At 37.4% G+C, this 12,228-nt stretch overlaps 1 protein-coding gene across 1 annotated transcript in view; it reads left to right on the top strand.

Moving 5' to 3' along the window:
- The first annotated feature begins 3,820 nt into the window (after positions 1-3,820).
- The window catches only part of VWA3B (von Willebrand factor A domain containing 3B), a 264,931-nt gene continuing 256,523 nt past the window's right edge, over positions 3,821-12,228 (top strand). The window contains exon 1 of the mRNA XM_064371448.1: positions 3,821-4,016. Coding sequence (XP_064227518.1) covers positions 3,821-4,016 — 196 coding nt within the window. The remainder of the gene's footprint in view (positions 4,017-12,228) is intronic.

The following is a 12,228-nucleotide window of genomic DNA, read 5'->3' on the forward strand; positions in this document are numbered from 1 at the left end:
TTTTTAGTAGAGATGGGGTTTCTCTACTTTGGTCAGGCTGGTCTTGAACTACCGACCTCAGGTGATCCGCCCGCCTCGACCTCCCAAAGTGCTGGGATTACAGGTGTGAGCTGAACCATCTTTAAGCCTAGCTAGGACAAGCCTGAAGTGCCCAAGACCTTAGGGATGGCATATCAAAGCAAAAGTTAGGGTTTTCCCAGGGAGGGGCTACAGAAGGTTTCTAAGGAGTTCTGGGGAGGCTTAATGGTGGAGGCAGAATTTGAAACGAGCCTTGCAGGCTAGGAGTCCGAATAGGAGAGCCATCTGAGACCAGCATGGAGGCGGGAAAGCAGGTGAGCTATTGGGGGTGCAGTGGGGAGAAGGGGGTTACTTTGTTAGGTCCCTGCTTTCAGCAGGATTCCTGGCTTTGACAGAATAGTTCCTATCCCGCTTGAGTGGAAGGATTCCTTCTGTTGGGAGATGCCTTTTCTCCCTTTCCCTCTTTACTTCCTTTTTTTTTTTTTTTTTTTTTTTCCTGGTTGCTTTCATTTCAGACAATACAAATATTCTCAGGCTACAAAACCCTGGAGGTAAGATCTGAATTAGACTGAACCATTCAGGTTCTTAGATCCAGTAGAGCCAATTCCCACCCCCTGCCCCCACTTTTTAAAATTAATTTTAAAAATTAATTTTTTAAAAAGTCATATGAGTGCAAAAGGGACTGGAGCATGCACCTTAGCAATGCTGGAGAATTTTTGATTGCCTTTTGTTTGAGATCAAAAACGTGTCCCTTTAGCTTAAAAACACCTGTGACTATTCTGAACTCCTCCTTAAGGTTCCAAAATCCACTTTACAAAATCTTATTAGGGCAGTTTATGTAAAAGTGCTCCCTTTTAAACCTAGTACTCCCTTCAGCAAGAATATTGTAGGAGGTGAGTGTGTTTCAGGGAAGAGCAAAATTAACTGAAATGATGAATTAGTTAAAAAAAATTTCTTCTGAGCTTCCCTTTCTGGTTTCTTGGAACAACTGACCAAATTTAAAAGATTTTCAGCTCCGGTCTTTGTGGACAGATCCTCAAAAGAAAGTTGAAGCATATTAGTCTGCCCTTGTTTTCATGTTCTGTGATTCTAAACTTTGTAGCTCAATATGATTGGAGGCTCTGGGATAAAAAAGTGCTTGGGATGAAAGTGGATCTATGAAAGAAAATACAATGACTAAGGAACCATGACTTTTAGATCATTTATTTGTACATAGCTGTTTCCTATATGTAAAATGCTTATCTACACATAGCTCATACATCAGCACAGCTGTTCCTTGAATAGCCCTGGCAGTTAGGGTGTGCAGGTGGTATCACTATCCTAGAGAGGTGGAATCACCTTAAAGTGGCAGAATGGGTTTATACTGAGTTTTGATTCTAAACTTTTCCACTCCTACGTGATGCTCTCCAAATAATATGGTAACATTCTCATCAAATTGAGCCTTTGTAGAAAGAAGGCCAGATCTTCACCAATAATAGTAATTTGTATACCTTTATAACTCAACATATGTGGACAATACAAATTCACATAAACCTTGAAATGGAAATTATCCTAATTTTTTTAAGACAAGGTCTCGCTCTATTGCCCAGGCTGGAGTGCAGTGGTGTAATTAGAGCTCACTGCAACCTTGAACTCCTGGGCTCAAACAATCCTCCTGCTTCAGCCTCTTGAGTACCTGGGACTACAGCACCACCACACCTGGCTAATTAAAAAAAAACAATTAGTAGAGATGAGTTCTCCACTATGTTGCTCAGGGAAGTCTTGAACTCCTGGACTCAAGTGATCTTCCCAACGTGCTGAGATTACAGGCATGAGTCACTGCACCCAGCCTCATTATCTTTAAAAGCTTGAGAGTGATAAGACAAGACGCTTATTGAGTCTGAGCTTTGAGAATAAAGATTAGCATTCTGATGAGGACCTGGGGCCCTACGAGAATGCAGTCTTACTGGAAAGCATATTGGTTTGTCCCATAAGACCTGGCTGGAGGAGGTTAATTGTAAGGAAAGCAGAGTGGTTAAGAAATGTCTTTGACTTCTGCTTTTCTCACTTACTGGCTGTGGCAGAACCTGTGAGCAACTTCTTTAAATCCTCAAAGCTTCCGATTCCTCAAATATAAGTGGTGTTAATAATGAGCAACTGATACGATTATGAAGAAGCTGTGAGCTAGAGCATATAAAAGGACCAACAAATAGAAGTTGCTGCATTGCTTCTATTACACTAAAGATCACAAAACGCAGACCCTGAAGCTGAATGGCCTGGTTTAGAATCTCAACTCCAGCACTTACTAGTTGTGAGATTGTGGACAAGTTAATTAACCCCTCTCTGTGTCAGTTTCCTCATCTGTAAAATGAAACTAAGAGTAGTACCCGTCTCCTAAGGTTATTATAAGGATTAAATGTAAATTGCACATAACATGATGTTAAATAAGTGCTTGCTAATGATACTTCTAACTTCTTTGTATAAAACCTCCCTGACTTTGTCCAACTGATTTTTGTGTTTGACTGAATTTTCATGTCATGACAGTGAAACTTTTAGGCAATATAGCTAAAGTTTTAGAAATAGGGCAAAACATGTTTTCATTGTTAAAAGTTTTACAATTCAGGGTACCAGTTTACATGCATTGAGAACTCTGGATACGGAAGTAAGCAGAACTTTCTACACTTCCTCCAGGTCACCTGCCCAGCTGTGGTGAGCGGGTTAAGATTGCATTATAGTTTGGCCCCATCCTTTCCTCTTGCATACGTTAGCTGTATTTAGGCAGGTCTAGATAAGCTTAATATGTTGCATATGGCCTTGGGTCCAGCCGATCCCAGAACAGATGGCTACATGGGCCACAATACTTAAGTCCAATTGTAGAGCAAAGCCCCAGACAATAAAACATTCAGAAAGTTGACACATGTATTCCAGCTGGGCTGAGCTGTGCTCTGGTTCCCAGCTGCCACCAGCTCCCAATTAACCACTACACCTGTTCGACAGGTAAAACCTATCAGGGTTTTATCCTTCTCATCCTCACTGGGAGCAATGAGGTGTGATTGTAATTGGAATATAGATGTGTGGTGAAGGTTCTGGGGCAAGTGTTTTTTTCCAAAATGGAAGAGCTTTGTAGTTTTCTGATTATGAAAATAAATCCTGGCCGGGTGTGGTAGCTCATGCCTGTAATCCCAGCATTTTGGGAGGCCAAGGTGGGTGGATCATGAGGGCAGGAGTTCGAGACCAGCCTGACCAACCTGGTGAAACCCTGTCTCTACTAAAAATACAAAAAATTAGCCAGACATGGTGGCACACTTCTGTAATCCCAGCCACTCAGGAGGCTGAGGCAGGAGAATCACTTGAACCCGGGAGGCAAAAGTTGCCCTGAGCCAATATCATGCCACTATATTCCAGCTTAGGTGACAGAGCAAGACTCTGTCTCAAGAAAAAAAAAGTAAATCCCATTTTAGAAATATTCAAGTAATGCAAAAATTTCAACAATATAGAAAAGGCAAAAACCACACATACTACCACCACACAGAAAAAACTACTCTAAACCTGTTGTGGTGTATCTTTCTAGATGTTTTTGTGTATATATACGTTTGAATACTGAACTTTATGGATACCTCTTAGCAATTCATGTGATTATTCTCTTTTCTACCAAATATCCATCTATAATTTTAACTGATAAATCGAATCCACTTCATGAGTGTACTGTAATTTATGTTAAGCCAATCCTCTGTTGGCGTTAGATTATTTCCAAGTTTTCAGGAAATCTGAGTTTACAATTGCCCTTACAGGAGATTGCTGTGACTTAGATCTTGATCCAGAGATGGAGAAATCAGGCTCATCTTCTACCACCTCTGAGCCGCAGCTGCAGAGGCAAGAGGGCTGGAGTAACACCAAAACAGACCTGGCTGAGCAGAGGCTCATTTCATCTGAGACATGGCTTCAACTGCATGGGCTTAAGAGCAACAAATTGACCTTGAAACAGATTTTGTCACAGATTGGATTCCCACATTGTGAAGGTACAGTACTCACAAATAACCAGCATGCTGCCATTTAGCCTTTGAGGTGACTGCATCAGTTCTGAAGGCCCCTCAAAAACCACAGGTCTCTGAGTTTGATTTGATCTTACCTCCCTATCAGTAGAAAATGCGCATATGTGCCCCCAATATATGTGTATTATGTGGACGTGCAATTGTCAGTCCATGTATTAAATAATGCTTAATTTCATCCTTTCTTTTTTGCTTTTAAAATTGACAGATGAAACTGTATGTATTTATCATGTACAGCATGATGCTTTGAAGAATATATATGTGAATGGCTGTATCTAGCTAATTAACAAATGGATTGCCTCATATGGTCATTTTTTGTGGTTCGAACACTTACTCTGTGTTTTTCAAGAATGCAATCCATCATCATTAACTATGATCACTATACTATACAATAGATTTCTTAAATAAATGTCCTTGTTGTAATGATACATCCTTTAACTAACATCTACCCAACTCCCACCACCACAACCACCCCAGTCTCTGATAAGCATTTCAATGACATAAACTTTTAAGAATTCCACGAGTGCCTGTAATCCCAGCACTTTGGGAGGCCGAGGCGGGTGGATCACGAGGTCAAGAGATCGAGACCATCCTGGTCACCATGGTGAAACCCCGTCTCTACTAATACAAAAAATTAGCTGGGCACGGTGGCGCGTGCCTGTAATCCCAGCTACTCAGGAGGCTGCGGCAGGAGAATTGCCTGAACCCAGGAGGCGGAGGTTGCGGTGAGCCGAGATCGCGCCATTGCACTCCAGCCTGGGTATCAAGAGCGAAACTCCATCTCAAAAAAAAAAAAAAAAAAAAAGAATTCCACCAGTGAGGTTATGTGGTGTTTGTCTTTCTGTGCCTTGGTTATTTTATTTAATGTAATGCCCTTCAGGTTCATTCATACAGCAAATGACAGGATTTCTTTCCTTTTTATGGCTGAATAGTATTTAATTGTGTATATGTACTATGTTTTCTTTATCCAGTCATCTATTGATGGGCACTTAGGTTGATTTAGTATCTTGGTTATTGTAAATAGTGCTGCACTAAACAAGAGAGTGCAGATATCGCTTCAACTTATTGATTTTATTTCCTTTGGATATGTATCCAGTAGTGGGATTGCTGGATTAGAACCTGCATACTGCATTCCATAATAGTCATACTAATTTACATTCCCATCAACATTGCGTATGGGTATCCTTTTCTCCATATCCTTGCCAGCATTTATCTTTCTGATATTAACCATTCTGACAGGAGCAAAATGATATCTCATTGTGGCTTTGATTTGCATTTCCCTGATAATTAGTGATAGTGAGCATTTTTTCATATACCTGTTAGCTGTTTATATATTTTCTTTTGAGAAATGTCTATTCAGGACTTTTGCCCATTTAAAAACAAGGTTTTTTGTTTCTGTTGAGTGGTTTGAGTTCCTTTAATATTTTGCATGTTAACCTCTTATCAGATCTATAGTTTGCAAATATTTTCTTCCATTCTGTAAGTTGTGTCTTTACTCTGTTGATTTTTTTTTCCTTTGCTGTAGAGAAGCTTTTTAGTTTGATGTAATCTCATTTGTTTATTTTTGCTTTTGTTGCCTGTACTTTTGAGGTCATATACAAAAAAATCATTGCCCAGATCAGTGTCATGGATATTTTCCCTTTTTCTTCCAGTAGTTTCATATTTTCAGATCCTACAATTAAGTCTGTAATTCATTTAGAGTTGATTTTTGTATATGGTGGAGATAAGGGTCTAATTTTATTATTCTGCCTGTGGCTATACAGTTTTCTCAATACCTTTTTTTATTTTCCTTTCCCCATTGTGTGTTCTTGGCACCCTTGTCAAAAATCCGTTGAATGTAAATATATGTATTTATTTTTGGCTCTCTATTCTATTCCATTGATCCATGTATCTGTTTTTAGGCCAGTGTCATGCTGTTTTGATTACTATAGTTTTGTAGTATATTTTGAAGCCAGGTAGTATGATGCCTTCAGGTTTGTTCTTTTCGCTCAAGATTGCTTTGGATATTCTGGCTTTCTTTGTGGTTCTATACAAATGTAAGGATTGTTTTTTCTACTTCTGTGAAGAATGTTATTGGTATTTTGATAGGGGTTACACTAAATCTGTAGAGCACTTTGGGTAGTATGGACATTTTTAACAGTATTCATCTTTCCAATCCATAAACAAGGGATATCTTTAAATTTGTGTTTTATTCAATTTCTTTCATCTATGTTTTATAGTTTTCCTTGTAGATATATTTCACCTCCTTAGTTAAATTTATTCCTAGGTACTTTATTTATTTGTTTTTGGTAACTATAGTAAATAAAATGGTTTTCTTTTTGTCTTTTTTGGATAGTTTGCTGTTAGTATGTATATCACTGCTGATTTTTGTTGTTAATTTTGTAGTCTGCAACTTTACTGAATTTGCTAATTAATTCTAACAGGTTTTTAGTGGAGTCTCAGGATTTTCCCTGTATAAGATTGTGTCATCTACTAATAGGGACGATTTAACTTCTTCCTTTCCAATTTAGATGCTTTTAATTTCTTTCTGTTGCCTGATTGTCTTGGCTAGAACTTCTAGTACTGTAGCAAATAGAAGTGGTGAAAGTAGGCATCCTTTTCTTCTTCCAGGTGTTAGAGGAAAATCTTTCAACTTTCCTGTCATTCAGTATGTTAGCTATGAGTTTGTCATATATGGCCTTTACTGTATTGAGGCACATTTCTTCTATACATAATTTGTTGAGAGTTTTTATTATGAAGAGATATTGAGTTTTATCAGATGTTTATTCTGTATCTATCGAAATAATCATATCATTTTTTGTTCTTCATTCTGTTTATATGATGCATCACATTTACTGATTTGCATATGTTGAACCATCCTTGCATTTCTGGGATGAAACCAACTGATGATGGTGAATGATCTTTTTAATGTGTCATTGAATTTGGTTTGCTAATATTCTGCTGAGCATTTTTGCATTTATGTTCATCAGGGGTATTGGCCTGTAAATTTTCTTCTTTTGTTGTGACCTTGCATGGTTTTGACATCAGGGTAATGTTGCCTCGGAGAATGGGTGTGGAAATATTCTCTCCTCTTCAATATTTTGGGAAGAATTTGAGAAGAATTGGTGTTAGTTCTTTGTTAAATGTTTGGTAGAATTCAGCAATGAAACCATTAGGTCCTGGGCTTTTCTTTTCTGGGAGAATTTTTTTTTTTTTTTTTTTGAGACAGAGTCTCACTCTGTCACCCAGGCTGGAGTGCAATGGGGTGATCTCAGCTCACTGCAACTTCTGCCTTCCAGGTTCAAGTGATTTTCCTGCCTCAGCCTCCTGAGTAGCTGGGACTACAGATGTGTGCCACCATGCCTGGTTAATTTTATATATTTATTAGAGACAAGATTTCACCATGTTGGCCAGACAGGTCTCAAACTCCTAATCTCAGGTGATCCACCTGCCTTGGCTTCCCAAAGTGCTGGGATTACAGGCATGAGCCCCTGCGCCCAGCTGGGAGATTTTTTATTACTGATTCTATCTCCTTGCTCATTATTGGTTTGTTCAGATTTTAGATTTCTTCATAATTCAACCTTGGTAGGATGTATGTGTCCAGGAATTTATTCATTTCTATTAGGTTATCTAATTCGTTAAGGTATAGTTGTTCACAGCAGTCTCTTATGATCCTTGGTATTTCTGTGGCATCAGTTGTAATTTCTCCTTTTTTATCTATGATTTTATTTGAGTCTTCTCTCTTCTTTTCTTAGTCTAGCTATAGGTTTGTCTATTTCGTTTATCATTTCAAGGGACTAACTCTTTGCTTTATTGATATTTTTATGTATTTATATTCTCTGTTTCTGCTCTGATCTCTATTATTTCTTCCTTCTACTAGTTTATGTTATTTGTTTGGTTTTCCTACTTCCTTGAGGTACAACATTAGTTGTTTATCTGAGAGATATATTTTTTGAGGTAGATGTTTATTGCTATAAACTTTCCTCTTAGACTGCTTTTGTTCTATCCCATAGGTTTTGTTTTGTTGTGTTTCCATTTTCATTCATCTCAATAAATATTTTAATTTAATTTGTTTAATAAATTTTTTTACTTCAATAGATTTTGGGGTTCAAGTGGTTTTTGGTTATATGGATGAATTGTATAGTGGTGAAATCTGAGATTTCAGTGCACCTGTAATCCAAATAGTGCACATTGTACCCAACATGTTTTTTATTCCTCACCTCATCTTGCCAAATTCTGAGTCTCCAAATTCCATTATACTACTCTCTTTGTATACCTTTGTATACCCATAGCTTAGCTCTCACTGATAAGTAGAACATATGGTATTTGGTTTTCCATTCCTGAGTTGCTTCGCTTAGAATAATGGCCTGCAGCTCCATCCAAGTTGCTGCAAAACAGATTATTTTATTCTTTTTTATAGCTGAGTAATATTCTATGGTGTATATATGCAACATTTTCTTTATCCACTCATTGGTTGATGGGCACTTAGATTGGCTCTATATCTTTGCAATTGTGAATTATGCTGTGAGAAATACATGTGCAGGTGTCCTTTTAAGATAATGACATATTTTCCCTTGGGTAGATACTCACCAGTTCAGTAGTGGGATTGATAGATAAAATGTAGATAAAGGTCTACATTTCGTTCTTTAACAAATCTCCATACTGTTTTCCACAGAGGTGGTACTAATTTATATTCCCATGTATAAGCATTCTTTTTTAATCCCTCACTCCCTCCCTCTCTTTCTTCTTTCTTTCTTTCCTTCTTCCTTCCTTTCTTTCTTTCTCTCTTTCTTTCTTTCTTTCTTTCCCTTTCTTCCTTCCTTCTTTCCTTCCTTCCTTTTTCTTTTCTCTTTCTCTCTTTTCTCTCTTTCTTTCTTTCCTTTCTTTTTTTCTTTCCTTTCTTTCTTACCACATTTATGCCAACATCTTTTTTTTTTGACTTTCTATTAATGGTCATTCTGGCTGGGGTAAGGTGGTGTACCAGCATGGGTTTAATTTGCATTTCCCCAATGATTAGTGATGTTGAACACTTTTTCATATGTTTGTTGGCCATTTGTATATCTTCTTTTAGAAATGTCTATTCATGTCATTTACCCATGAAATATTTTACTTTTTAATTTATTCATAGACATTTTGGTTGTTCAGGTGCATGTTGTTTAATTTCAATGTATTTGTTAATTTTCCAAAGTTCTTCCTGGTGCTGATTTCCAGTTTTATACTGTTGTGGTCTGAAAAGATACTTGATATGATTTCTGACTTCTCAAATTTGGTGACTTGTTTTGTGACCTAACATATGAGCTATTCTAGATAATATATTATGTGTGCAGTTGAGAAGAATGTGTATTCTGCAGCTGTTGGGTAGAATGTTCTGTATATGTCTGTTAGGCCTATTTGGTCTAGAGTTCAGTTTAAATCTAAAGTTTTCTGGTTGATTTTCTCTCTGGATGATCTGTCCATGTGAAAGGGGAATGCTGAGGTCCCTACTATTACTATACTTCTGTTGTATTGCAGTCTATCTCTTCCTTCAGATCTATTAATATTTTCATAATCATTAATTAGATTGGATGCATATGTTTGAAATTTTTATAACCTCTTGATGAATTGAACCCTTTATCACTATATAATAACCTTTTTTGTCTCTTTTTACAGTGTTTGACTTAAAATATATTTTATCTGATATAAACATAGCTTCCCCTCTTCTCCCTTGGTTTCCATTTATAAGGACTATCTGCTTTTATCCTGTCATTTGCAGTCTGTATGTCCTTACAGATGAAGTGAGTCTCTTGTAGGCAGCATATAGGTGGATCTTGTTTCTTTATACAGCCACTCTATGTATTTTGATTGAAAATTTAATCCATTTCTGTTAAGGTAATTATTGATAACTAAGAACTTACTGCTGCCATTTTGTTAATTGTTTTCTACTTGTTTAGTAGATCCTTTCTTTGTTTCTTACTCTTTCTTTGTGATTAAGTGATTTTTCTCTATGATGTGTTTTAATTACTTGCTTTTTATTTTTAGTGTATCTATTACAGGTTTTTGCTTTGTGATTACTACAAGGCTGACAAAAACCATCTTATAAGAAGTTATTTTAAGCTGATAACAAGTTAACTTTGATCACAAAAACCTCTGAACTTTTAGCTCTAACCCCCCATTTTGAATCTGTTTTGAATTTTTGATATTACGATTTATATCTTTTTCCATTGCATGTCCCTTAACAAATTATTTTGGTTATTATGATAGTTTTGTCCTATAACCTTTATATAATTATATAAGTAATTTAAAAACCACCATTGCAGTATTAGAATACTCAGAATTTGTGTACCTAGTGAGTTTTGTACTTTCAGATGTTTTTGTGTTACTTATTAGTGTCCTTTTCTTTCAGTTTAAAGAATTCCCTTTAGCATTTCTTATAAGGCAGGTCTGCTAGTAATGGACTGCCTCCATTTTTGTTTATCTGTGAAAGTATTTATCTCCCCCTTCATTTGGGAAGGACAGCTTTGCTGTGTAGAGAATTCTTGATTGGCAGGTTTTTTTTTTTTTTTTTTCCTTGAGCTCTTCAAATACATGATTCCATTGTCTCCTGGCCTGTGAGATTTCTGCTGAGAAGCTGGGCATACTGGAACTTCCTTATATGTTATTAGCTTCTTTTCTCTTCCTGATTTCACTTTCCTTTCTTTGTCTTTGATATTTGACAGTTTGATTATAATATCTTTTGGGGTAGTCTTATTTGGATTGAGTTGGAGGAATAGAGACCTTTGACCTTTCTGTAACCAGATATTTATATCTTTCTCCAGGTTTCGAAAGTTTGCTGCTATTATTTCTTTAATCTTTCTACCCCTTTATCATTCTCTACTCTCTCTCGAACATTTGCTGTTTTGATGTTATCCCATAAGTCCCATAGCTTTCTTCATTCCCTGTCTTAAAAAATTTTTTTTCTGCTCTGTATATTTTCAAAATAACCTCTCCTCAAATTCCAGATTCTTTCTTCTCCTTGTTCAGTTCAGCTGTTGATGCTCTCTCTCTATTGCATTTTTCTTTGTATTCAATTATTTTTCAGCTCCCTGATTACTGTTTTGTTATTATCATGCCAATCTCTCTGTTACATTTTTTATTCTGGTAACTTATGGTTTTCCTAATTTTTTTTTGAACTGTTTCTCTGTATTTTCTTGAAGTTCGTTAAACTTCCTTAACACAGCTACTTTGAAAATGTTGTCAGGCAGTGCATACATCTCCATATTTTTAGGGTCAGTCACTGGCACCTTACTATGTCCATTTGGTGATGTCATGTTTCCTTGATTGTTCTTGATTCTTGTGGTTGTACATCAATGTCTGCATTAAAGAAGTAGGTGCTTATTCCAGTCTGTGCTGTCTGGCTTTGTCTGGGAGTATCCTTCATTAGTAAGCCTGTCCAGAGATTCTGGGCAAGTCATCTGGTGTGGTCCCTAAGCATGTGACCACTACAGACATTGTTGCACTAGGGGGTGTCCTAAGCCCAGGACCACCATGATGACTGGCACAGTGCTAGGTTGGAATCTTATGACCACCAAGGCTGACACAGCACTGGGCTGGATTCTTATGGTGGGTGTGGCTGATACAGCATTGGGGCACACCCAAAGTTCATGGCCACTGAGGCTACTGCAGCACCGAGGCATGACTGAAGCCCATGGCAGCTGAGGCCTGCCTGTCACTGTGGGTTATTTTTAGCTCATGGCCACTGTAGTCAGCCAGTGGTGATATGGGCTAGTGCTTGCATCCATCTCACAGCAGCTATGGGTTTCTATTTGGCACCAGGGTAGGTCTACAGGCTTAGTCCGTGAGTACTGGCCTGCAGTCAAAAGCCATGTGGATCTGCCTGGTGCTTGATTTTACTGTGTCAAGTCCTGTATTAGGGTCCAAGGTAAAGTCCTATTCTTTCTTCCCTGTTTTTTACCCAGGTGATGGTATTTTTCCGCATTGTGCTGCCTGGGGTTCAGGGAGGGGTGATGCAGGCAAGTTAAAACTATCCTTTATACTCTCATATTATGCTGTAACCAGGTACTGTGATCTGTCATCTGGTTTTCTTAGCTCTTGTGAAAGTATTTTTGTGTGTAGACAGTTGTTCAAATTGATGTTTCTGTTGGGGACAATCACTGGAAAGTCTTATTTTGCTATCTTGCTCTGCCTTCATCTCTGTTCTATTTTTAAAGACAAAATAAAAAATAAA

Source organism: Aotus nancymaae, unplaced genomic scaffold, assembly GCF_030222135.1.
Source record: "Aotus nancymaae isolate 86718 unplaced genomic scaffold, 86718_ANA_hifiasm-v0.15.2.pri h1tg000131l, whole genome shotgun sequence".
In the NCBI taxonomy this organism is placed as follows: Eukaryota; Metazoa; Chordata; class Mammalia; order Primates; family Aotidae; genus Aotus; species Aotus nancymaae.